The sequence below is a fragment of the Danio rerio genome, chromosome 15 (assembly GCF_049306965.1).
Source record: "Danio rerio strain Tuebingen ecotype United States chromosome 15, GRCz12tu, whole genome shotgun sequence".
In the NCBI taxonomy this organism is placed as follows: Eukaryota; Metazoa; Chordata; class Actinopteri; order Cypriniformes; family Danionidae; genus Danio; species Danio rerio.
The window spans coordinates 2,864,084-2,892,079 of record NC_133190.1 but is presented as its reverse complement, the minus strand read 5'-3'; the positions used below and the strand labels follow the sequence as shown (position 1 = coordinate 2,892,079).

The window sequence follows — 27,996 nt, the reverse complement described above, 5'->3', positions numbered from 1 at the left end:
CGTCATTAATGCTCATGCGCACAACATATTTACCAGCAGTTCCAGACCTCTGCCCTTGATTGACAAACTTTTCACATTTTAAGGACTTTTCAACACTCAAAATAGCCCCGTCTGCATTTCTAACTCTGAAAGCAACCGTACAAGAAACAGAAAGCGAGGAAGAAAAAAAGGTAGGACACTTTTTATCGTATGAGAACTTTCAAAAAGAGCCAAAGGAGACTGACGAAACAATAGAATAGAAAGTGTTTGATTTGTCTTTTCATTTCAAAACAGATTGAGATTCTTAATATTGTACGGTGTTTTATAAACTGAACAGTGAAGACTGTCTTTTCTAGTCAAACTGTTGAAGAATTCCTAAATCAAGAAGCATTTTCTATGTAGATAAGAAAACATAGTGGTGTACAGTGACGCCTGCAGCCATACAGCTCAAATTAATTCTGCTTTTTTTATTTGTTACATAATTTAAATTGATTATGAATCAGTATACACTAAGATATATTGACAAAGCAAGAAAGAATGAGAATAAAAAAAGGTGTGTGTTTTAAAGTGTGTATGTACTTGCATGGTGGGAGATGGATAAAGAAATCTATTAGCTTTAGTTTTGCTGGTGGTTTTTTCCGCACACTAAAAATGACAAATTAGATAGCCATTGTTTAAAACAAGGTTCAAAATGAGTGAACTCTTTTTAAAACAGCTCAACTTAATTGAGACATTTGCGGAAAGGCCTAAAACTAGAACTAAAACGGAGACCGCAGTCTCATCAGCACCTGAGCCAGGGGAACTCCAGGCTCAGACCGTGGCTGTGCAACCTCCTCGCATGGAACTGCTATATCGTTCAATGTGTTTTAAACAATTTTATCTGACAGACTGGCACAAATAAGCAGACATCCTCATTCTCACAATGAGTTTCTGAGTTCTCTCACCCTTTCAAAAGCGTTTGAGACTGGTTTGAAGCACTTGACCTCAGATGGCTGAATTGTGCGTAGTGTATGAGTGTGAATGAGTGTGTATGGATGTTTTCCAGAGGTGGATTGCAAATGGAATGTTTTCTTTTCTATAAAATATTGCTTAAAATGGAGTGTTTAAACCTAGGGTCCACTTTTTGAGAATAAAAGAACCACCCCTTTAACCAGGCTGGCTACAGGCCTGACACTGCAGGTGAGGAAGGATGAGTAAACGATGACAGAATTGTTAGTTTTGGGTGAACTAACCCTTTAATCGGCGCTAGGACCTGGGAGCGCGTGTCGAATAGCGGTTCGAGCACACACACACACATTCCTGCCATACCACAGTGAATGGACACGATTGTTGCCAGTCAGTCGAATATTTTGAGAAGCGGTGTTCGGATCAGCTCCAAAGAGTTTGGGGGAATATTCTTACAAAACACTCTTCTGACAGCAATCAGAGTGCAGATCTCGGTGGGTAAAAACTGTGACTACAGAATTATGCTAACTTCTGTTTATGTTTACAGTTTGCTGTGCGGACTCAGTGTTGCTGATGAGGTGATTAATGTAACGTGACTCGTGTTTACTGGAGTGTAGAAATCTGCATGTGCTAAGTTACCTAAACAATAATATTTCAAATGTCATGTATCACTTCTCAAAGTAATGTTAATGTTTTTGGTGTATGAATTATTGAATATATGTGTCTGCAGGCTTTAATGACTGCTTTGTTGTTGGTTTTTAATGTATGACTTCAAAACAACATTAGCTTTATTTAACTGACTGTGACCAATGTTGTTCTTTGGCTGGTAATACGATTTCCCTATTCAGAATTAGCAAAGAAAACTTTAACGAAATGATATTAGAAGGATTAAGGTTCAAATATGCGAATGTAAAACCAACTTTACCCCATTATGTCTTGTTTCATGGTGTAGTTTGGTCTGCATGTAGTGTGAGGGCTTTAAATAACTGGCTACGTAATGCTGAAGTTCATCATCTAGTGTTTCTATTTTGGGATTTAGGGGTGTTTCACTGCTGTCACTTCCTTGGCGTTATGTTGTTGTGTTATACTGCATCATCTGCATATTTATTTGTTTTTTATATGCTTATTTAGTGCACAAAAGTTTATACTAATGCCAATGTGTAGATGTCAGGTATTTCTATCAGATCTGACTCTTAAATGTTGATGTAAAGTTGGTTTTATATTAACTCATTCAGAGTTTCTACTTCAAAATATAATTTCAGAAAAGTGTTTTTTGCAAATTCTAAATGGTGAAATCATATTAATGACTATCCAACTACATCATTCACAGTCAAATAAATAGTGCTAATGTTGTTTTCAATCATACATGATATTTCAGACCGAATATGCAAAGTACCATGGTAAACAATATAGGCAGAGTGTTACAAGTTGTCACTGAACGAATTGTGTGAATATAAAACTTTACCTCAATCTCTTAAATTGCTTTCTCAAGTTAAAGTGAATATATATTAACCAGTTATAAAGATATTATTAATAATATAGATATTATTGAGCAATTCTATGCAAATGTCAACCTTGCTATAAAAAAATGGAGTTTTCACCAAAATTTGGAAACCGTTTCTGGGTTTTTTGTGTAAGCAAGTATTTTACAGTACTTAAGAAATACTCAAAAATGCATCTGTCGATGTTTTCAAACTATTCTATTTGATTTACCAAAGTCACACAAGTAGCAATTTCACATCCGTCACATCCATAACGGAGAAATGTCAGATCCATAACGACACTTTTTCCTCCTAAATGTGAAAATATAAAATAAAATAAAACCAATCATTTTTGTTTTATTGAGAGCCAACTTATATCTTTTTGATTATTATTGTTTGTTTTTGGTTGTGCAGTTTAATTCACAGAATTTCTACAAAGTATGTTGTATTCTGTAAATGTGCAGACTTTTTTTGTCACGAAACATTGTTATTTTTCCTCATTTATAGTACAAAATTACAAAATATGTCTAAGTACAAAATATAGCTAGCCTGCAGCTAGCTCTCAGCAACTCACACATGATTAGCCTGGTCGGTACCAGGATGGGAGACCACATGGGAAAGCTAGGTTGCTGCCGGAAGTGATGTTGGTGAGGCTAGCAGGGGGCGCTCAACCTGTGTCTGTGTGGGTCCTAATGCCCCAGTATAGTGAAGGGGACTCTATACTGCTCAGTGAGCACCATCTTTCTGATGAGACGTTAAACAGAGGTCCTAACTCTCTGTTGCCATTAAAAATCCCAGGATGTCCTTCAAAAAGAGTCAAATCTGCCCACTGGCCTCTGTCCATCATGGCCTCCTAACCCTCCCCATGTCATAATTGGCTTCATCACTCTGTCTCCTCTCCACCAATAAGCTGGTGTGTGGTGTGCAGTCTGGTGCAATATGGCTGCTGTCGCATCATCCAGGTGGATACTGCGCATTGGTGGTGGATGTAGGATGCTGCACACTTGTTGTGGTTGATGTGAAGATTCCCAGCAATGTGTAAAATGCTTTGAGTGCCAGAAAAGTGCCATATAAATGTAAGGAATTAACGTTCTTAAACACTGCTGATTGGCTATTGTGTTCATGTGCTCAAGAGATATGACTGTGATTGGCCATGTAGGTCATCAGTTTACCACTCTTAATGCACTCTTAATCACCAATTGAAAACGTTTTAAAGCCTTGTCTATCACAGTGAACACAACAACCAACAGCTTTGTTTAATAATGCATCAACAATGCTCAGATGTTAGCAGGAAATTGAGATTTTTTTAAATCTCGGTATCGACTGGTTCCGAAGTCGATATTTTTGATAACCCCAATCACAAGTCTTGATCAGTGATGCCCAATCATGTTCCTGTATATCTGCCTTCCTGGAGAGGTCAGCACCAACCCTGATCAAAAACAACACAAACCAACTAAAGCCGCGGTCACCCTCTACTTTTCACTCCATATAGAATTTCATTCATACGCACGCGAATGCGTCAGACCGAAAATACAAGCTTGGGCAACAAGTTTCGCAGTTCGCTGCGTTGCAAAGTTCAAGCTTGGTGAACTCTGACCTGCGAAATCGCATCATGTGATTGTGTGAGATCAATCGAAGATCAAAACATGACCTCTCTGGACAGAATATTAAAATATGAACCAATCACTTGCTTTATCCCGCCTCTTTTTAAAGTGCCGTACAACAGAATTTCGCAAGCACAATCTCTAGAGTGACCATGACATAAGTAGGATCTGAAGGAGCACTTGGTGATTAAAGACAGGGGCGTTTGATCAAGGTTGCAGCTGAACTCTGCAGGAAGGTAGATCTCCAGGAACAGAATTTGGTACCCATGCTCTAGATCAGTGGTTCTCAAAGTGGGGGTCGGGACCCCCTGGGGGGTCGCGGGACAATGACAAGGGGTCGCTTGGTGATATCCAAAACTCAAATAAATTTGATTAAACTATCAGAATTACCATATTTTATTCATAACCGACAGAATATAGTTAATAGTTGCATTAAAGAAACAACAACATAAAAGTAACAATCAGCCATCAGCCTTTAATTTTAAAAGCAAAATGTAATTAAATCCATAAATGACTTTAAAAAACATTATATGGCTAATAGACTGTTGCATTTTTGTGTTGTCAATAAGCTCATGTTTATATTTGCCTATAGTTGTGTCTGCAACGTTTACATATTTACATCACCTTGAAAAATGGGGTTCGCGAGTCACTGATATGATTATTTTTGGGGTCGCGGGCTGAAAAGTTTGGGAACCCCTGCTCTAGATGAGGGGTGTCCAAACCCGGTCCTAGAGGGCCGGTCTTCTCCATAGTTTAGCTCCAACTTCCTTCAACACACCTCCCTGGAAGTTTCTAGTATACCTAGAAAGAGCTTGATTAGCTGGTTCAGGTGTGTTTAATTGGGTTGAATCTAAAGCATGCAGGACACCGGCCCTCCAGGACTGAGTTTGGACACCCCTGCAGTAGATTTTTATGCAGCAATATTTGATCATTTGTGTCTCCTCATTTTTTTTTTGCAGATAACTGCATCCCGAGTACGTATCCGTGCTACATTTTGTCCACCCCTGCAGCAGCAGATATGCACGGTTCTGAGGAGAGTGTGCCTGGAACCGTGCTTCAGAGGCTTATGCAAGAACATCTGCGATACACAACGAGTGGAAATGGTGGAGGGGTAGAAAACATTTCTCAGGTGCCAAGCAGCCCCACATCCACAGAGAACCCATTCCTGCAAAAAGAGGGTCAAGTAGCATATTCATATCAGCTTTTGCCCTTACACTTTCAGTCGCGACAGGAACCACAAGGTCAGGAGCATCAAGTAGACAGCAGTACCATGGAAAAGACTGTTGGTGTTGGTGCATGTAGAGCAGACCAAGCTTTGCCTGAGATCGACCTGTTGGAGCCTCCATCCTATGTGGAGGCTAAAATCCAATCTCAACAGATTAAAGGACAGCAAAGTCTGATGGATCCTCTGTGTCAAACCCACAACTACCAGAGTCTTCAAGATCGAGAAAACCTTTCAAATAATCCACAACAAACTCCAAATCTGGTCTTTTATAAGGAAACCCCTAAAAACCTTGTCCACCAAAGTCAGCAGCAACACAACCAGCCTTCGGCGATGTCTGAAAGTCCGACAGGCTCACATTCCCATCTGCCATCACTTTCTAACCCGTGTTCAATCTCCTCCCCTGCTCCACTTTCATCCTCATCCACGTCTCTCTCAACGGTTCCCACGAAGAACCTCGTGGAAGGTCAAACATGGGTTCAACAAGGATTCAATGATGATGCATCTCTCTGGGAGGAAGGTGTGTTAGATTTGAACCAGGGTCACGTTCACTCACCGAGCGAAAGAATCATGCAACTCAGGCTAGAATACAGTGGTGCTAAGCAAAGCATCGGACCTTTCAGTTCACCTTGCACAGGAGACACTGTTCATTTTGGGGCTGATAATACAGCAGATTCCCTTTCGTCAGCTAGTAAGACCTCAAATAGTAACCAACAACTTCCACCGCCACCCTCGTCACTGTGGACTCTGGATCAAAGAGGTCCTCCCCCAGAATATCCCTTCAAGTTTAAGTTACAGACTGCGCTTTCGCCCATGTTACACTCAAACTCTTCATCTCCGGAACAGGCACAAATCTTCAGTGATACTTTGACAGCAGCCGTGATGGAGACAGCACCACAGAGAGGAATAGAAAGGTAATGAAAACAGACATTACCACTTTTCCAACTGATCTGACTTACGGTTTTCTGAAAACTGACCCGGAAAATTTGGATCAGTCCCATTGACTTTGTGATCTCATAATTTTCCACCAGACTGTCATACAGACTTAAGGTTACGCTCGTATAACTCAGACTACCAATCTGCTAGGGTGTTCTGAGTGGCTGGTAAGGCATTGCTAGGCGGTTTCCAAGGTGTTCTGATTAATTGCTAGCTGGTTGCTAAGGTATAAATTAGCATATCATTAGCATGTTTCTAGTATAAACTAGCATGTTGTTAGTAAGAATTTAGTATGAATTAGCATGTTTATTGTATGCATTAGCTTGTTTCTAGTATGTTAGTATGTTTGCCCTACTGAAAAAAAAAAACAGCTTAAACCAGCCTAGTCTGGTTAGCTAGTCGACCAGGCTGGTTTTAGAGGGGTTTTGGCCACTTCCAGGCTGGTTTCCAGCCATTTCCCGCCTGGTCTAGCTGGTCAGGCTGGGAGATGACCAGCTAAAACCAGCTTGACCAGCCTAGCCAGGATGGGAGCCCAGCCAAAACCAGCTATGTCCAGCTTAAACCGGGCTGGTCAAGCTGGTTTCAGCTGGATTTAGCTGGTCATTTTCAAGCCAGACCAGCTAAAACCTAGCTGGAAATGGCTGGAAACCAGCCTGGAAATGGCCAAAACCCCTCTAAAACCAGGCTGGTCAACCAGCTAAAACCAGCCAACTAGCCTAGGCTGGTTTAAGCTGGATTTTTCAGCAGAGTGTTAGTATGTCCAATGTAAAGTCAATGGCAGTTTTTTTTACAATGGAAGTCTATGGGTCAGTTGCTAGGGTGCAATACGTGGTTGCTAGAGTGTGGCTAGTAAGTTGAATGGTCATCAGTGGTTGGCAGATTGGTAGTCTGATTTATATGAGCGTAACCTTAAGTCTGTATAACAGTCTGGTGGAAAGTTATGAGGTTACAAAGTTTGGTCCAATGTTAAGTCGATGGGAATTTTCCAGGTCAGTTTTCGGAAAACCCCAAGTCTGACCAGTTTGGAGTTAGTTTGGTGATTGTAATGTGAACGGTCTAGGAGGAAATGCATATAGAAATTAGTCTCAGAAGAAGAACAATAAGATTATGTAGTACAAGGATCACCAAACTTGTTCCTGGAGGTCCGGTGTCCTGCAGATTTTAGCTCCAACCCTAATCAAACACACCTGAACAAGCTAATTAAGGTCTTACTAGGTATGCTTGAAACACCCCTGCAGGTGTGTTGAGGCAAGTTGGAGTAAACCCTGCAGGGACACCAGACCTCCAGGAACGAGATTGGCAACCCCGAATGTAGTATAACAGTATGTTTCTCAAGCCACCATAACAATGCAAATGAAGCATTAATCAGTTACAGGTTTATATTTATTTATGAAGAGTGTTAGCACATTATCCTTCTCATTTTTCACTCATTCTCTTTTTTGTATTTCAGACACAATCCTTCAACTTCACATCTCCAGACACAGACCGGCCCCGTGACCTCACAGGCTTCTCAGCAAAATTATCAGGCTGTATCTCTGTCTCAGTCACTGGCATTTCCTCCACCTCAGACTGGATTCGTGACTCAAGGACTGTCGACTTGTGTGGCCCCTTTTAGGCAGCCTTTCCAAGGGGAAACGTTTGCTATTGTCAGCCATGCCAAGCCGATCCTGGAGAGCTTGAAAGAAGAGAACCAAAACCTTAAACTAGAACTTCACAAGCAAAACGAGAAGGCCAGCAAACTACAGCAGGTACTTGCCTGTTTGCTTGTCAGTCTATCTTTATATTTTAATTACAGGATAGTTACTGCATACAGTAAGCAGTTCATAAAAATAACCTATTATGCCCCTTTTCACAAGATGTAAAATAAGTCTCTGATGTCCCTAGAGTGTGTGTGTTTGTGTGAGGTTTCAGCTCAACATAACACACAGATAACGTTTTATAACTCTCTGAAACTGACCCATTTGAGCTAATATCCTAATTGTGGGGTTTTGGTGACTGTCGCTTTAAATTCAAATGAGATTGTGCTGTTTTCAAAATAGGGTGGAGCTATGCGGCAGATTCAAAATTGTAATGGTGGACTGCTACTTACTAGTGGCGGTCTATGCTAATAAGGGAGAAATGGTCAACAGTGGGCGGGGCATTCCCTTCTGATGATACGTACAAAGGAGATGTCAATCAAAGTGTTTCTGCCGACTGTTTTTATCAGTTGTGATTATAAAAATTTATCCATTTTACTATTATAGGCTGGTTATATTCACACACCGTTTCTCCAAAAATGTGTTTAAACCCTTTATAAAACAGATTTTTGCATTATACAGTGCATCTGGAAAGTATTGATAGCGCTTCACTTTTACAGCTTCATTGTTACAGCCTTATTCCAAAATGGATTCAATTCATTTATTTCCTCAACATTCTACACACAATCCCCCATAATGACAATGTGAAAAAAAGAGTTTTTGAAATTGTTGCAAATTTATTAAAAAAAAAAAAGCTGATAAATCACAAGTACATCAGTGTTCACAGCCTTTGCTCAATACTTTGTTGATGCACATTTTGCAGTGATTACAGCCTCAAGTATTCTTAAAACATGATGCCACAAGCTTGGCACACCTGTCTTTAGGAATTTTTGCCCATTCCTCTTTGCATTACCTCTCAAGCTCTATCAGGTTATATGGGAAGCAATGGTGTACAGCCATTTTCAGATCTCTCCTGAGAAGTTCAATAGGATTTAGGTCTGGGCTCTGGCTGGGCCACTCAAGGACATTCACCGAGTTGTTGTGAAGCCACTCCATTGATATTTTGGCGGTGTATTTTGGGCCATTGTCCAGCTGGAAGATAAACCATTGCCTCAGTCTGGGGTCAAGAGCACTCTGAAGCAGGTCTTCATTCAGGATGTCTCTGTACATTGCTGCATTCATCTTTCCCTCTATCCTTACTATTCTTCCAGTTCCTGCTGCTGAAAAACATCCCCACAGCATGATGCTGCCACCACCATGCTTCACTGTAGGGATGGTGTTAGCCTGGTGATGAGCGCTGCCTGGTTTTCTCCAAACTTGACGCCTGGCATTCACTCCAAAGAGTTCAATTTTAGTCTCATCAGACCAGAGAGTTTAGTTTCTAATGCTCTGAGAGTCCTTCAGATGCCTTCTGGCAAATTCCAGGCAGGGAGTGGTTTCCGTCTGGCCGCTCTACCATACAGGCCTGATTGGTGGATTGCTGCACAGATGGTTGTCCTTCTGTAAGGTTCTCCTCTCTCCACAGAAGAACGCTGGAGCTCAGACAGAGTAACCATCGGTTTATTGATCACCTCCCTGACTAAAGCCCTTCTCCCCAGATTACTCAGCTTAGATGGCCGGCCAGCTCTAGGAAGAGTCCTGGTAGTCCAAACATCTTCCACTTTCAGAGCAGCAGAAATGTTTCTGTAACCTTCCCCAGCCTTGTGCCTCGAAACAATCCTGTCTCTGAGGTCTACAGATAATTCCTTTGTCTTCATGCTTGGTTTGTGCTTTGACATGCACTGTCAACCCTGGGCCCTTATATACACAGGTGTACGCCTTTTCAAATCACGTTTAATCAACTGAATTAACCACAGGTGAACTCCAATGAAGCTGCTGAAACATCCGAAGAATGATCAGTGGAAACAGAATGTGCCTAAATTTAGAGCTTCACGGCAAAGCCTGTGATTACTGATGTACATGTGATTTTTCAGCTTTTTTATTTTTAATAAACTCTTTTTTTCACAGTGTCATTATGGGGTATTGTGTTACTTTGAGGAAATAAATTAATTTAATTCATTTTTGAATTAGGCTGTGACATAAAACGTGGAAGTGAAGCGCAATCAATACTTTCCGGATGCTCTTTATGACTGCAACTCGAACTAAATACAGTTTCAGTAATTTTGGGGCTTTCTTTGAACATTTGCAGTTGGAGATCGAGGTTGCACGACTGTCCGAGGCACATGAGAGTTTAGTCAAGAGCTCATCCAAACGCGAGTGTTTGGAAAAAAACATGAGGAACAAACTGGAGGCGGAGATCAGGCGTCTTCATGATTTTAACAGAGACTTAAGAGGTGAGATTGTAATCTTTAATTATGCCGTGAACATGTTTGTGCACACATGTGTGGTGTGTGGGATTATTTCTTGCATTCTGTAAAAATACAGAATAGATTTCTTAAGAGAGTTGAAGATTGATGGATGGATGAGTGAGCTCAAGTAGCCTTCAGTGGAACACGGAGGAGTTTGTCCTGGTTTGGAGGTGCATTTCTGCCAGTGGTGTTGGCTGTGTTCTCTGGATTGATGGGATTGGGAATGCTGCCTTTAATTCTATTATAGCATTCTTCTAGAAAGCACCTAATTTTTAAGTTTCATTCAGTCATGAAGTGGCCTCCACAGTGTCCAGAGTTTAATGTTACAAAGGCAGCTGGGGATCACCTGGACAGAAAAAGAAAGATATGACGGTCTAAATCTGAAAATGTACATTGGGAAGTGCTGAACGAGGCATGCTATTACATATAAAACATAAATTCTGAAACTTCAGGATAGTCTTCCCAACTTTTCTGGATTTAATGCATCATAATTATCATATGATGCATTTAATGCATCATATTCGTTCTTTCCTCTTTTTGTGATGCCAAGAAATTAAATCATGCTTTTATTTTCTCTCGCCTTGATTATTGCAATGCTATTTATACTGGTTTACCTAAGGGTTCAATAATGAAGTTGCAAGAGTTTTAATGAAATTAAATCCAGAGTTTTAATGAAATTAAAGAAACGAGAGCACATCACACCCGTATTAGTAGAATTACACTGGTTACCCGTGCACCGAAGAATAGATTTTAAGATTCTTTTATTGGTTTATAAAGCACTTCACAACGTGAAACCTTCCTACATTTCCGACTGTTTATCAAAATATAATCCAAACCGTTTGCTACGCTCTTCTAGCGCTGGACTTTTAGAATTTTACTCTGTAAACCTGATGCGATCTGGCGGCACTTCTTTTAGCCATTATGCTCCAAAAGTTTGGAACTGTCTCCCTCATAAAGTGAAAGACTCCCCTAGTATTCATGTTTTTAAAAAGCGTGTTAAGACACATCTTTTTAAAATTGCGTTTGAATACACAAGCTTTTAAGGTGTATGCATTTTATCTATATTGTTGTAGGTTTATGTGTGTATGTATGGTGTGTGCTTGCATATGGAAGGACTATTGTGTGCGTGATCATGTGGATATATGCTTATATTTTGTATACATGAATGCTTTTATCTGAGTATGTGTAGCAAGTTTATGTGGTCTATTTTAATACTTTTTTGTTGTTGTTTGTGAGGCACTTTGAGTTGCATGTATGTTGGAAAAGTGCTATACAATTCAAACGTATAATTATTATTATTATTATTATTATAAACTGATGTCATCAGAGAAGGACGGCCATTCTTGAGCAGAAGGAAATAGTAAGATTTTGATTAAAGACTACCAAAACAGTAGATTAACTTGCATCGATCAATTGTTCACCATTAGACTGACATTGTGTACATGTTAGTACATTTTAATTTCATGCGAATGTTGCACTCTATTCGATTTGCTCTGGAGTAAATAACACAAGATCGTGACCAAATATTGCCTTTAAATGTACCCAAAGTGAATTATATTGCACATTTAACCACCATACAGACATCGGTTTTTGGGTGTGGCTTAGCAAAGGGTCAATTAAGGTTGACATGCCTGCTCTAGAAGAATCTGTTTTTAATGTTGTTATCCTGTGTTTTCTCAGAGCGTTTGGAAACAGCCAGTCGACAGCTGGAAAGTCAGGAGCTCGAGGGACAAGATGATGGACCGTTATATCTTTTACAGAGTGAGATTTTATTGCATTGTTTTATATTATTGCAGAAATGTCAACTCAAAGTTTTTCACTGCCTAAATGCAATATGTGTCTAGTCGCTCCATCCCTCCCTTAAAGGTCCTGTGAAGATCAAATAAAGTTCTTTAGCTGTTACAAGCAGTATGTTAGTTTTAAGAAAATCTATAAGCTAGTGCGCTCCAAAACAGTGCCAAAATTCACGTGTAGAAGATATAAACCTGATGGAAACATCCGACGCTTGTAGTTTGTCACTTTCGCCTAAATGGCGATTTATTTCACGTTCATACTTCAGTTTTATAAAAATCCTGGCCAATCAAATGCTCTCTAGTATCTGACATGCCCCGCCCCCTTCAAGACGCTTCTCATTTGATGCGCTGGAGCTCAGGCACTCTAACTAGCAAAGCTGTTATAAAAACAAAACACTACTGGCTGTTATTTTAAAGGAGAGGAGCTACTCCGTCCCACCCTCTCTTCATTTTCAGTCGAGATTACATCAAAACAGAATAAAAAAAGCAGATTTTAAAGCACTTTACGGGACCTTTAATTGCACTTCAATCTCACTTGCACTTAAATGTCATTCTCTGAGCTGTATTCTTGCTGTCACAATGTTTTTAGTACATCCAAAGAAGTGAAACATAAAGCATAAAGCGCCGGAAAAGAGGCCTACGACACCTCACTTCATTTTCATAATCACTTTCGTTTTCACATTGGGGTTGAGGGCGGCGTGATCGTCCTCTGCCTAGAGCGGCAGTTCAGCTTGCTCCGGCCTTGTAAAGATGCGAATAGACATCTTGCGGTGCGAACGACTCTATTTGCATGAATGAAGCGCGTCTGACGCAGGATTCGTTCAAATTGGAAATCCTTAACTTTAGCGGACATTCACTTTAACCAATCAGGAGCTTGCTCTAGTATAGGCTTGATTATGACTTAGCGCCTGTTGTTGGTGTCCTGAAGGGTAATGCTCCTGCCAACACCGGACAACAGCTCATCAAACTTGGCTCGGCTCAGTCTTAAGCACCTCTGAAAGCTCCAGTTACAGTTTCTGGAGGAGTTGATGATCTCACAGAGCTGGGTGCACCTCTGAAAGGATCCAGTGCACTCAGACAAAGCGCCAAACGAATATAAGCTGTTTTTCAGCCTTCCTAAAGCATTAATGCTCTCTCAATAAAATCCATGTTAGCCATTTAGCAACGAAGCTAGAGTCACCGGGCAGACAGTCGCCCATGACACGTATCCGCATCTATTGTGAAGTAAATTTCATGTGTGAATAAAGCGAGTAAACTCAAATTATTCACGCGTCTATTTGTGCGCGAATGTCGCGATTCATTCATGCATGCCGCGTCTAGTGTGAACACAGCATAACAGTTACCTTACTCAGATTTACTAGTGTATACTACTAGAATGCAGTAGGTAGTGCTGTCGCCTCACAGCAAGAAGGTCGCTGGTTTGAGCCTCGGCTGGGTCAGTGGCATTCCTGTGTGGAGTTTGCATGTTCTCCCTGTGTTTACATGTGTTTCCTCCGGGTGCTCCGCTTTTCCTTAGTCCAAAGACATGCGGTACAGGTGAATTGGGTAGGCTAAATTGTCCGTAGTGTGTGAGTGTAAATGGGTGTTTCCCAGAGATGGGTTGCAACTGAAAGGGCATCCGCTGCATAAAACTTATGCTGGATAAGTTGGTGGTTTATTCTGCTGTGGCGATCCCAGAGTAATAAAGGGACTATGTCGAAAAGAAAATGAATGAATGAATGAATGAATGAATGGTGTTTGCAAACAAATGAAAATGGCTAAATGGAGCATATATTAACCTACATATTTTCAGTCACAAGATGGCGCCAAACTGTGAAAAACTGTATATACTGTATATTGATGTGAACATATTCACTGATGGTTAAGATGATTAGAAGTTCCCGTGTTAGCCTGTGTTATTCATCGGTTGTTATCTGGGAATAAAATACCTTATAAAGTCGCGACTGACCAATCAGAATGCAGTGTAATAATTCTAGTCAAACACTGAAACTGAGAAGTTCTTGCATTTTTTTTTCTTTGTTTCTCAGGAAGAGAAAGCCAGAAAGACCTAGAAACATTACAGATAGAGGCAGCGAATCTCCGAACAATGAATGAAGATCAGAGACGGCACATTGAGATCTTAGAGCAAGCTTTGAATAATGCTCAGAGTAAAGTCATCAAGCTGGAGGAAGAGGTGAGTGTTTACCATACTGTTAAAACTAACACGATTAGTCTACATAATGATCTGTGAAACATAACTTGGGAAATATATTTGAGAAAGAATAGGGCTTATAATTTATCCCTCAACTTTATATAAGCCACTAAAGTCAGTCTTCCGAGTAAATAAAGTCTTTTCTGTCTCTCTGTGTGCTGTAGTTGAGTAAAAAGCAGAAGTATGTGGAGCGGGTAGAACGGTTGCAGCAGGCACTAGCACAGCTCCAGGTCGCATGTGAAAAACGCGAACAGCTCGAACAACGTCTACGTATTCGCCTGGAACGAGAAGTGGATTCACTGCGAACACAACAGGTCTGTGAATTAAATGAAAATGTATTCATTCGAGTAATGCTGGTGTTGGTGTTGCACTCCTAAAGACTAGCTTTTGTCTTTTTATGTTACAAATAAGCTACAGAAAGTTAAGATTTAGTCATGGGATGTACAAAATACTCAGTGTATTTCATTTCAGACATGTGGACACCCTTTGAAAATGTGAGTGTCATGTCAAAATGTTTGTTGTCATTTGCCAGTTTACCCAATTGTAATTCAGCACCCCGAGTTGCCTTGGTAAAAATAGTGTTTCAGTCTTAAAGGCTGTCAGAATGTTCGCTGACGCAGCCGAAAATGTGACCTCCAGACGACAATAGCAGCCTTTAAAATTATACGCAAAGTTAAAAAACCCTCTCCGATATTTAGATTTAAGACTGCAATACCTAGAAGAGTTGGCTCAATAGACGATGGCCAATAGACATCATGATGCTGAGCTGGCTTCGTGATTCCCTGCCCCGCCCCCATCGCAGCAGCAACCCGCTCGCGAAAACACACACTTAAGCCCCGTTTACACTATTACGTTTTAGTTTTAGGATGGTATTTTAGAATGAAAATGATCCATGTCCACACTGGTGCTTCATCTAGCATTTCTGAACAGCCCTTCGTCCGCTGAAAACACACATTACGTGACCACACACACAGGCTGCGTCTGAAACCACATACTTCCATATTATAGTACGCTAAAATCAGTATGCGAGCCAAGTAGTATTTTTCGAATTCATAGAATGAATTCGAAAATCAGTATGCGAGAAGTACCCGATGACTTGCTACTGCCGGTGATTCTGGAATGTGCATCCCATGCACGCTGTGCTATCCCATAATGCCCCGCGAGAGAATTCATGAATGAGAGTGAAGCAACGCAACTGACACAGGTAGGTCAAGTGACAATGACAAAATGGCGGATGTAGTATGTCTGAATTCCATTCATACTTCTCACATTCATACTGTATAGAACGTACTTTTCTAACGGCCGAGTAGTACGTTTAAATTCAAATGCAGTACCTACTGAGTAGTAGGCGGTTTCGGACGCAGCCACACTCTGTCATGCTCTCTAGCATACATGCACTTCTGAGCTCCAGGAGTCAGTGGGTACTTTGAGCACAAAACCCCAGAGAGCAGTGCATGTCAAACAGTTTATCAAGGATGTACCGCTGGATGGCGTCTCACAATAGTTGTTAAACGTGATATTTAATTAATCTAGTGTCTATCTAACGACTCTTCTGTCTTTTGAATCTTATCAGGTAACGTGTCACAGCATCAGTACACTGCTTCAATCTTTCACTTTCACGCTTGTGCTTAGTAATTTTAGTGAAAACCTCAGCTGTTGGTTGGTTCTTGTTGTCTGTGCACCTTTTTTACCAACCAAGTTTGTGGTGTCATTATAATGACACAGATCACTCAGCCTAGTCCTGCGGAAAAAGTGATTGACAGGTGATAATTTGTGTGTAACTTATCTTTATTTATTTATGATTTGGTTATGGGCAGGGCCAGACGGAATCTGTGGACGTTTTTTGCTATTTCTGCGGAGAATTCTGGTAAAAATCTGTGCATTTCTGCGGAATTATTTTAGGAGTATCCAGCGGAGTATCATAACTAAAACCTTAATATATGAAATAAAAAGTAATTAATTACTGAATAAAAACTGAATAAATTCAGATTTACACATTATTCTCAAGTAAATAAACAGAATTAATGATGGGCTAAAAATCTGCAGAAATCTGCGGAATTCTGCGGAAAATCTGGGGAATTCTGCGCGCGCAGATTCCATGTGGGCCTAGTTATGGGCAAAACAAAGACTATGTGGGTCAGCTAGTTGAAACGGTAGTATACAAACAACTAATTAATTATGAACTAATTAATTATTCATAAATAATTAATTCACCGCCACCTATGACGATGATGCCATCATCCATCGCGATGTTTCACATTAGACATCGTACGATGCCAAATTGGTCGACATCGCCCAACCCTAAGACCTAGATTTACCCTTAGGTTGTCAAACATACTGCACCTCTAACAATAACATTAAGGCCCTGTCCACACCAACACGGATATTTTCAAAACTGCACTTTTTTCTACACTGTTTCACATGAAAACAGAGTGACTGAAACTGGGTATAGCGTGGTTATGTGGACTTACTTGACGTCAGCATGCATGCTGATTTCTCCTATTTGATTGGTCAACATGGCTGGGTTCACACAAAATGCAGAAGATGCTAATTTTGCATGTTCACGGCAAACGCCTTGGCATCACGTTTACATTGACTTGCATGCAACTTGTCCACAAAAATACTTAACTCCCTTAATTTTGGTGTGAACCCAGCATAAAAGTGATATATTGGACATGACCTAACTCCTTTTTGTCTCTGGTGTAGCGTGCTGGTATATCGGTTTCCCGCACCGCAGGTGAGTCCACAGCTCCTGCTGTACTGGATTTGCTAAGGGAGAGAGAAGAAAGGATTCTGGGATTGGAGGCTGATATGACACGTTGGGAGCAAAAGTACTTAGAAGAAAGCGCAATGAGACACTTTGCCATGGAAGCCGCAGCGACAGCCGCAGCACAGAGGTCAGTACATAAATACAGTGATTTTTCTCGGGTTTATTTTCTGTCTGCACTGCTCTACACTAACAAAAACTGATTTTTGCACAAAAAAATTTATTTTGCACATCATTCCCTCTTTGCAAACAAATGGTATAAGGGGTGTGGTTAAAAATATTAATATGTAGTTGCTATTGAAGCTCCCTGCCATCTCTGCCATCCCTGACTCTACATCAGAACTTTTCAATCCAGATGGATGGGGCAACCATTACTGCATCCAAAATGGTGAAAAGCCTTGGAGTAACGATTGCTGACCAACTAAACTTCTCTGACCACATCTCTAGAACTGCTCGATCTTGCAGATTCGCACTCTATAACATCAGAAAAGTCCGACCCTTCCTATCTGAACATGCAGTTTAACTCCTTGTTCAAGCTCTTGTTCTCTCCAGACTGGACTATTGCAACTCTCTACTAGCCGGGCTTCCAGCTAACTCTATCAAACGTCTTCAGCTGCTCCAGAACGCAGCAGCACGAGTGGTCTTCAATGAACCTGAAAGAGCACATGTCACTCCGCTGCTCATTCGTTTGCACTGGCTGCCAGTTGCTGCTCGCATCAAATTCAAAGCTCTGATGTTTGCCTACAAAGCGACTTATGGCTTTGCTCCTTATCTGCTCTCACTTCTGCAGATTTATGCGCCCTCCAGAAACTTGCGTTCTGTTAATGAACATCACCTCGTGGTTCCATCCCAAAAAGGAAATCACTTTCCCGAACTCTCGCGTTCAATCTGCCCAGTTGATGGAATGAACTCCCTAACTGCATCAGAACGGCAGAGTCACTCGCTGTCTTCAAGAAACGACTAAAAACTCAACTATTTAGTCTCCACTTTCCTTCCTAATCTGCAATTACCTCTCCTCACCGCTAACTGTATTACAAAAAAATAAATAAATAAAAAATTACTAATGTTTTTGCGTCTTACACTTTACATACCTGAAACTTGCCTACAGCACTTATTCATTGTTGCTCTTATAGTTGTGTAAGTTGCTTCCTTGTCCTCATTTGTAAGTCGCTTTGGATAAAAGCCTCTGCTAAAAGACTAAATGTAAATGTAAGTTGACGTCAACAGATGGACCACCACTCCAAAAGCAGATACAAATGCTCAAACTTCTAAACCATAAAATCACCATAATATGTTTTCAGATATTTCAGAAACATGCTATGTGAACATTCTTGCTCATCTGAAAAACAATGCTGAAGTCAGATATTCTGCTTTGAAAATGAGTTACTATCCAGAACGTCTGTCTTTGTTTTGGTCATTTTAACCCGCCCAATGCCAGTTTAGCCAATAATATTTCAGCACCCCGGGTTGCCAAAAAAACAGCATATTTCATTTATTCATTCAGTCAGGCTCTGAAAGCATGTGTCCGTGACTGAAATGCGACCTCCTGTAGACAGTAGTACACTTCAAAATGAGACACAGATTCAGAGTTCCACATGAAGTGGTTATAAATTAGCAAATAACATAAAAATTACGAATGTAAACATTAGGTGAGCAGGTTAAATTGTAACCCTGTGTCCTAACAACACGCTGTGTCAGCAAATTTGGAGTGATACACAATTAGGCTGTTTTAACCAGACGAAACGCGACAGAAATATAAATACAGCCATTCAGAAGCACAGAATATGCACTCACTGCACTCCAACGCAATGGTAAGGTTTATAATCTAATTAATACACATTAAACCTCTTTACCTTTATTAAATGTAGATGCTGAATCACTGATATGTGTTGTGAGTCACAGTTCTGAAGCTCAATTTTAAACGATTTATTGTATTTTCCAGATCTGAGGTGAACTATCTGCTGCTGCTTTCAGTAGTATGGCAATAAATGTCACGTGAAATGACATTCAAACTGAAAATACTCCTGTCGTGTGCCGTTGCTTTTATTTAGAACACGGTTTAAATTGGCTTTAGGCTTGACAGTCAGGCACGCTCCTGTTGTTGTCGTCAATCTGGCAACCTGCCATGTGTTTTGAACAAGTTGTGCAATACCTAGTTCAACCACTGGGTGTCAAGCTTACATACTGCACCTTTAAAGAAATTGCACTGCCTGTGTTACGAATACTGACTTTTTTTTTTGTTTAGAGTGAGAAATGACATACTGATATTGTATTGTTTTCAGAGATACAACTATAATCCAGCATTCTCGCAGTGGCAGTTACAGTGACAGCTCTCTGTGGCTGCATGAGGAGGAGAACAGAATTCACAGCGCTCGTCAATCTCAGGAAATGGAGCAAAGGTAAACTCTGCAATATTCCCCATGTGTGTAAATGTTTGTAGAATGTTTAATATATTTAATATATTTTTATTTTTTTATGTATTATAATGTACTAAGTGAGTTTGCATGTTCTTCCTGTGTTGACGTGGGTGGCTTCGGTTTCCCCCACAGTCCAAACACATGCACTATTGGTGAATTGGGTAAACTAAATTGTCCATAGTGTACGAGTATGAATGTGAGAGTGTTTGGGTGTTTTCCAGTACTTGGTTGCGGCTAGAAGGGTATCCGCCGTGTAAAACATATGCTGGAATAGTTGGTGGTTCATTCCGCTGTGGCGACCTTTGATAATCAATGGACTAAGCCGAATCAACTAAGTCAATCAACCCACAATACTAGTTGTCTTTAGATAGTGGCCTGAGATATGAGTGCAATAAGACTTGTTCTCCATGTCACAGGATAAAGGACTTGCATGCTCAGTTGCTGGAGAAAGATGCCATGATTAAAGTCCTACAACAGCGTTCTCGTCGAGATCCTGCTCCTCTGCGTCCTGCCCGTTCTGTGCCCTCCATTTCTGCAGCGACTGGACTGCATGCACGGCAGAAGTCTCAGACTGATCCCAGAGACACGCACAGTTGGAAAGGCAGTACAAGTGAGAACACGAAACCCAATTGCAGAGTTACACTCTATCCGATTACATGCATATACACTACCTGACAAAATGTCTTGTTGTGGATCCCAGTTGTAAGAGCAAAAAATAATAACTTGACTTCTTGTTGATCATTTGGAAAAGTGGCAGAAGGTGGATTTTTCTGATGGATCCCAATCATCACCAATACTGCAGAAGACCTACTGGAACCCTCATGGAGCCAAGATTCTCACATAAATCAGTCAAGTTTGGTAAAGGAAAAGTCATGATTTGGGGTTACATTCAGTATGGGGGCGTGAGAGAGATCATTCACTCTGATCATTATCAACAGCCTGAGGTATCAAGACATTTGTGCTGCCCATTACATTACAAACCACAGGAGAGGGACAATTCTCCAGCAGGATAGCGCTCCTTCTCATACTTCAGCCTCCACATCAAAGCTCCTGAAAGCAAACAAGGTCAAGCTGCTGGAGAATTGGCCAGCCCAGTCACCAGATATGAACATTATTAAGCATGTCTGGGGTAAGATGAAGGAGGAGGCATTGAAGATGAACCCAGACTCTTGATGAACTCTGGGAGTCCTACGAGAAAGCTTTCTTTGCCATTCCAGATGACTTTATTAATCAGTGATGTGAGTCATGTCAGAGATGTATAGATGCAGTCCTCCAAGCTCATGATGGAGTCAGACACAATATTCATTCTGTCTCCACTGCAGCAGGACTTTATATTCTATACTGGACATTATTTCTATTCAGTGATGAGACTTTTGTCTGAGCAAAGTCAGACCTTACTGTCCTAATAAAATCATTAAAAATCAAGGCATGATCAGATTTTATTTTGGTAAAATAAGCGTCATCTAGAGGCCTTTGCCTTTCATATAAGCCTCTTCTAATACCAAATGATCAACTAGAAATCAAGTTATTATTTGTTGTTCCTAAAGCTGTGTTCACACCAGACGCGGAACGCGCGGATAAATCGCGCTATTCACGTGTAAATAGCCGCGTGAACATTTGAGTTTACTCGTTTCATTCGCGCGTCAAACCCCGTTTCATTCGCGTGTCAAATTCACTTCAGAACAGATGCGGATTCGCGTTATGGGAAGGGTTTCTGTCTGCCCGAAGACTCTAGCTTCATAGCTAAATGGCTAACATGGATTTTATGAAGAAAATAACAGTGTTAATGTGCTTTATGAAGACTGAAAAACAGCGTCGATACGTTTATGGCCGTGTCTGAGTCCACTACATTCTTTCAGAGGTGCATCCACCTCTGTGACTTCATAAACTCCTCCAGAAACTGAACCTGGATGACGGAGGCTTTCAGCGGTGTTTCTAACTGAGCCGAGCCAGTTTGATGAACTGTTGTCGGTGAAGGCTGGAGGATTTCCCTTGGAACACCAACAACAGGTTCTACGTCACAATCACGCCCCCACAAGAGCAAGCTTCTGATTGGTTAACGCGGCGCGAATGTATGCTGAAGTTCAGAGTTTCGAACTCGAGAGATTCGCGCAAAACGCTCGTTAAGCGCGTGAAATGCGCAAAACGTTCAATTTGCCCCGCGCCATTCGCGCAATTTGCACCATTCGCGCGTATCGCGCCGCAGGATGTCTATTCGCGCATTTGCATTGACTTAACATGTAAATCACTCGCGCTTGACGCACGTTCCGCGTCTGGTGTGAACGCAACATAAAACTTGGACAGGCGACAAGACTTTTGTCAGGTATTGTATACTCAGGAAGGATACACACTTTTAAAGTACACATAACTTTCAAATTTTAAATTGTATGCTCCTTTTATACATTACATGATTGTATACAAATTAAAGATGCTGTAAAAGATTTATTAAAAGTGCTAATGTTATTCAGTCTATACATTGTATATAGTTGTGTTAGAAAAACATCAGTTAGCTCCTAAACCTTTGTTATTGGCAGTACTGCTTAGTGATATTTATTTAACCAGAATCTGGATTATTTCGCCAGAATCTGGTGGATTTGCGAAAACAAAACTGCAAAAAAAAAAAAACAACCCGTAGCTCCTGGGATGCATTTCGTGCTGTCCTGAAATGTATACAGGAGTATGTATCAGTAATGAGCTTGGGTTGTATATGATCTAGTTGCTTGTATTCCTCTGAACAATATTGGAATATCACCTCTCACTGCAGTGTGACCTGTCCAAAAAGAGGTTTTACTAAATATTTGTTTCGTTTATGTTTGCAGATGTACTCCTGAGAAAAAGTCAAGTAGACCACATCCTTCCCTCTTTGCCCCCTCTTTCAGATTCTGTCTCTTCATCTCTCCCTGCCCCCTCACTTTCCTTTCTTCCTCCATCTTTCTCCTCCTCTCTACCTTCCTCTTTTCCTCCCTTCTCGTCCTCTGCATGTTCGAACGCGTCATTATTATCCTTACCCAACTGTGTTCCCAACTCCAGCGCTTCCCGTCTTCCTACCTCTGCCTCTTCCACATTACTGTCGTCTTCATCTATTTCTCTTCTGCCTCCTTTATCACTCTCTCTGCCCTCCACTCCTCTTCTATCTGCTCATTCCAAATCAGCCAGCAAAGACAGTAGCAGTCAAACAGGACAAAGTATGAAGACATCAAGTACTGCTAGCTCCACAGCACAAAAAAAGAGAGGTAAGACAACCAAAATGAATGAGATGAAGGCTACAGTCAAGCTCGAATTATTCATAGCCCTGACAAATAGTTATCTCTGGGATCAACAAAGAGTTACTTTAAGGGTGCTTTCACACCTGTGAATCGATTCAGTTGTTCTGAAACAGAGATTACATTGTTACATTGTTGCTCTTTGCTCTTGGAGCTGTTCGCTTTCACACTGCAAAGTTTCTAATCGGACCAAAAGGGCTAATACAAGTCACGTGCGAGTAAACTCTCCTCACATTGGTCAGAGTGTCAGGGTTTATTTTGCAGAGTCCTGCTCAGCTGTCAGGAGAGGTGGTGGTTTGGTGGTGTTTGACAAGGTGCGCGACGTGTCTGAAGAGTGAGGAGAGATCAATGACTGTAAAAAATATGGACGACGCAACAGCCCCTTTTCCCATTGAACGCCTTGAGGGCAAAACGCCTGCTTGACGGGCACAAACTGTCGCAAAAGACTGCTGAAATTGGAGCCAGACATGCGCAGAAGGACTGTCTGATGGAGCCAGAGGAGGAGCCGCGAAAATGAGCGGAGTCGAGCTTCCAACCAAACGCTTTATGTAAAATCAACCACGCCCCCCGAACTTCTTAGCATGCGTTTGCTGTCATATCAACACAAATGGATGTAATAACGTTAACAAATATGAGGGTTTTATATATTTAATCGCGCCAGCTCCGGGCCGCAGTGCACATATCCTACTTGCGGCGTCGCAGGGTGATTCCGGCTCGCATGTGGCAGCGGCGGCTCGCTCGGCCGCCGCATCTGGCTCGATTGACTCGGGCTGGAATCGGGCAGTGAGTCCAGGCATCCGGAGTAGGTCCAGCAGAGGAAGTCAGTCTGAGCTCTGAGGGGTAAGTCTCCGGCAGGCGAGAATCTAGCTGGAACTGGCCCGCGTGTATTTTGCTATCTGGGTGGTTAGGCGTGTATCAGCAAACTAATAAAGCCCGAAATAAGCCCTGACCTTAGCGAATAAACAGTGTTCCACCAGGATCATGTATGTCAGAAACTATAGTTTACTGCTGAACTCATGTTGTCATGGTAAAATAACACAGAAATCGAATAATAACACTTCAGTCTCCTGCCGAAGCTCAGACGGTCTGCTTTGAGAAACTGTCAATCACAGCTGTCAATCACGATGACACGCCCAGCATTAAATTACTGCTAAAAACAAACTGTTTACAAAAATGAAGATCTGCACCTATTTTAGCACAATAACCAGTGCCTTAATCCACCAGAACCATCTTTCGGGACATTTTATTGCAAGTGTAATATTTTTTTTTATTTGGGCTCAAGTCTCCTTCATTAACACAGAGGAGGCGGGCTTTATGACTTGTACTGCAGCCAGCCCCCAGGGGGCGATCTAACGGCCGAGACCTTCACTCAAACGCAGGCTTGCGGCACACTTGGGAGAGATGCGGTGGGGAGGGGTGAGAAGAGTTCGTGACCTAGCCTATTTGAGGACCGGGAGGGAGACCCGAGATTACCGGGAGATTATTATTTGTTTGCAGGCATCCGGAGACTCGCGAAACTTCCCGCCCTACTCATAATTCTCTCTTCATATAGCCGTAAGCCTATTACATATCCATAAAACACTGTGATGTAACCGCACTCGGATCGTTTGCTTTCTCACTGCAATCGATTCACTCCAGAGTTCGTTTCAATCGAGCCGAGGCCACCTCATTCAAGCGATCTCGAAGCGATTGATTTGGCGCAGATCAGAGAGCGATTGGTGGATTCACATATGCCAAACGAACCGTGCTAACTGGGCAAACGAGACAGGTTCCCAAACAAAAGTGAAGGTGTGAAAGCACCCTTAGTCAATCAGCAATTTTTTTTGTCCGAAAATGACACAGGCTTCTCCCAAAAGATGATGTACAAGAGGCATCATTGTGGAAAGCAATATTTCTCAGCTATTATTTACATTTGAACCAAAACTTTCAGAATGTTCCAGGAGTATTAATAATTTTGGGCTTGACTGTATGTAGATTTTTGTCCTATTATTTTTAAGTGTTAACAATAATTTGTATATATTAACACACGTCTTTATTTAAATATACAGAAAATATGTGTAATCCGTACTTAAAATATAATAATTATCTACTTTGAGAATCTGCGTGTGGGAATGTCTGTCTTTGTTTTGGTCTCTACACCATATTTAATTTCAGTCTTGAAGGCTGGCTCAGTGTATGAGGGCTGAAAAATGCGACCTTTGGTCTCTAAAATGAAATGCAGATTCAAAAACCACATGAGGTGTTTTGTAATTAGCAAATCATACAAATATTACAAACTGAGCAGCTTAAGGCTGACTTATACTTCTGTGTCAAGCGCATACATATGGTCCGATGCAGCCCTCGCAGACCCCTCACCCTGGCTGACGCCGATGCTGACCTCTAAAAAAAATGTAACGACACGTAGCTTAAGCTCTGTGATTGATTATTTCCACCTGGAGATACTCATCCCGAGGCCCCTAGAGACAATGCAGCGCCATTGATGCGAAGACCTGTGGAGAAATGATGCCAAGGTATCCATAATCGTGGACCAGGCCGTATCCTGAGCTGATGCTGTGGTGGTCATGGAGTGCATGAGCTGATTCCTGAAAGACCACAATGACAAACAAGTCCCCGCATTGATCCTGTGGGCCAGCCTGACCACCTGTAAGTGCCCTACTCGCACCTGCAGTTCTCCACAATGGACATCCATCGTTCTCCAGCCTCCGGCACCCAGACTGCAGCTCCGCACAGGAAGTTTGGCCAGAAGATTAATGATCGTGCACAACAGAGCCTGGTTTCTCTTGAGGTTTTTTCCCTTCACTTTGTCAATTGGTGTAGTTTTTTCCTTGCCGCTGTCGCCACCGGCTTGCTCGGATCGGGACTTGTGGAACAGCGCATCGATGGAGATACTCTTCAGCGTTTGAACTTGCAGTGAAATTAAGACCACACTGAACTTCAACTCTGAAATCTGGACTTTACTAGAACTACGCTAAGCTGCTTTAACAAAATCTACATTGTAAATTGTATATAAATATACATGAATCATCCAACACTTCTAATCTAATCAGGGAAAAGTTTGACAACAATGTCATTTCTGTTTTCGCGCAGAATCTCCATCCAGCCAATCTAAAGGCCTGGAGGGTCGAGCACAGCTGACTGCAGGACAGAAGATGCCCTTGCTTGATCTAGATCTTGTGGAGATCCTTATCTGAAACAAACCAACCCTGGAAATAACCTTTTCCTACAGCACTTCAGAAAGAAGCAAGCAAGAGTGAGAATGTGAGGAACAAAAATGTGACACAGAAAAAGGAAGAATCCACAGAAAGAGCTGTGCAATAAAGTAATGGATTACATGCTGAGAGAAAGAAGAAAGTAAGGATGTGCGGAGTAATTGTTCAACACTGGCCTCCAAAATACTAACATCGATTTTATTTCTGAATTCTTACTCTGTCCTGCTTTGACCTTTGGACATTTGACATGTGGTCTGGTTAATTATTGCATGCCTATTGCTGTTCTGTCTTAGGCTACATCTACACTAATCCAGATACATTTGAAAATGGCATCTTTGTCTAACAACGCTCCACACTGTGCGATATGTGCAAAAGAAACCTATCATGATTTTCTTAAACAATAGTGCGATTTTAATTTTAATCCCAATTTTAACACACACAGACGTTTTACAGTGTGAATCTGAAACAAATTTCCAAAGGAAAACAGTTAGATCTTTATAAAAGTCCCATAACGTCTCTAAAACAGACTCAAGGCAAAACAAAAATAAAAATCACCAAGTAAAGGTGTAACAAATTGTCTCTAGAACAGGGACCTCATGTATCAACGCTGCGTACGCACAAAAACTGCGTACGCCAGATTTCACCCTCACGTTTGGATTTACTAACAATGAAATTAACGTGAGAATGTGCGTTGTTCCACGTCAACTTCATGTCTGGCGTACACGCATTTCTTGTATGTGTTTGTTTTATTTCCATAGACTGATTTCACGCGGCTGGCATTTTCAAAAGCGAAATCGAGGCTGCGGTGGTAAGAAACCCGGAAGTATCATTGGGAGTTACATAGGAATGTTGTGTAACTGGATAAATAGCTTATCAGCGAAAAGAAAGTGACACAAATTTATCATTTCACCACCTTCCGGGTGACCCGAAGGTCCGTTCTGAATAAATGGTGAATATAAAAAGGGATATCAGAGCTCATTTTCAGTTAAGTTAAAGGAAATGGCACTAGTTAGCTAACGTTTTCTTTCCCAAACACACGTTTTGGATGCCATTTATCAAACTCGAGTTAATAAACGAAGTCTTTCATTATATTAGACTCGTCACGATACTGAATTAAAAGAAAAAACATAAATTTCCCGCGAACATTAAGGTACGGTTGATGGCTTTCTTGCTTTCATAAAACAGCATTGATTTGCCCTCGTGTTCACGTGTTCAACAGAAATGACTGTGATTGGCCGAGAAGGTCATCAGTTCGCCCTCCGCTGTGTTTACCGAGCACACACGCAACACAGACAGAGGAGCGATCTGCTTGATGACTCGACTGATCTTGACGGCTGCTTCGCGCTTCAGTCTTCGTGTATCTGTGTTTGCACTGGGTGAAGAGCAGTAAACTGAGTGCAAAACAAACACGGATACACGGATACTGAAACGCGAAGCAGCCTTGAAGATCAGTCGAGTCATCAAGCACTCAGCGGCGCTTCCATGTTAGCGGGAAATAGCCGGGTTTAAAACTTCAGTACCAGGACAACACTATTATAGACAACACGAGGATGTGCTGCAGACGACTGCAGTGTATATCACTCACCGGGTTACATAGGCTAAAGCAGGAAAGCGTCCTCACAGTGTTTAACTGGTGCCCTGAACTGAAGCCTAGGAGGACACAAGTTTAAGCGTATCACTGAGATTGTGATCTTGTTTGATGCTAAATTGCTTTTAATTGTTTAAAATAAACTTGCAGAATCATATTAAAGTGATGTTTACACCATTTCTGCATTTTAAAATCTCGGCAACAGCTGGAGGTTTGTAGTGCACAGCATGTTACTGCAATGTTTACAGTGCAGGTCCTACACTTCCGGGTTTCTTCCCACCGCAGCCTCATTTTGGTTCTTTAAAATGGCGGCCGCGTGAAATAAGCATATCGGCGACTCCTAGAGGCAGTTGTGTTAAATTGCACACTACAAAGTATCTTTGAGCCGTGCAATGGCAGCTGTATGGGACGAGATCATCCGCATATCTAGCAGGTTTATAAGGTTTCCATACCATGCAGTTGACCAGCCAAACATTAAAGCACAACTTGCAGCGATCGTCGGTTTTCCCAATGTAAT

General features: G+C 41.4%; 1 protein-coding gene across 3 annotated transcripts; it reads left to right on the top strand.

Annotated features, from left to right (window-relative positions):
* The first annotated feature begins 4 nt into the window (after positions 1–4).
* On the top strand, positions 5–26,548 carry amotl1 (angiomotin like 1). 3 transcript variants are annotated; one of them, XM_009291420.5, is made up of 12 exons: positions 5–170; positions 4,969–6,145; positions 7,618–7,915; positions 10,092–10,236; positions 11,932–12,012; positions 14,072–14,217; positions 14,400–14,549; positions 16,942–17,132; positions 19,285–19,401; positions 19,836–20,029; positions 22,239–22,652; positions 25,770–26,548. In XM_009291420.5, exons 2-12 carry the CDS (start codon positions 5,028–5,030, stop codon positions 25,871–25,873), a joined length of 2,958 nt encoding a protein of 985 aa, XP_009289695.1. In that variant the 5' UTR covers positions 5–170; positions 4,969–5,027; the 3' UTR covers positions 25,874–26,548. The 3 variants fall into 3 exon arrangements, with proteins under 3 accessions (XP_009289695.1, XP_009289694.1, XP_073780346.1); XM_009291419.5 differs by lacking the exon at positions 5–170 and adding an exon at positions 1,318–1,418; XM_073924245.1 differs by lacking the exons at positions 5–170; positions 11,932–12,012; positions 14,072–14,217; ... (4 more) ...; positions 22,239–22,652; positions 25,770–26,548 and adding an exon at positions 1,318–1,418 and having other exon boundaries at positions 7,618–8,054; positions 8,621–10,184.
* The last annotated feature ends 1,448 nt before the right edge of the window (positions 26,549–27,996 follow it).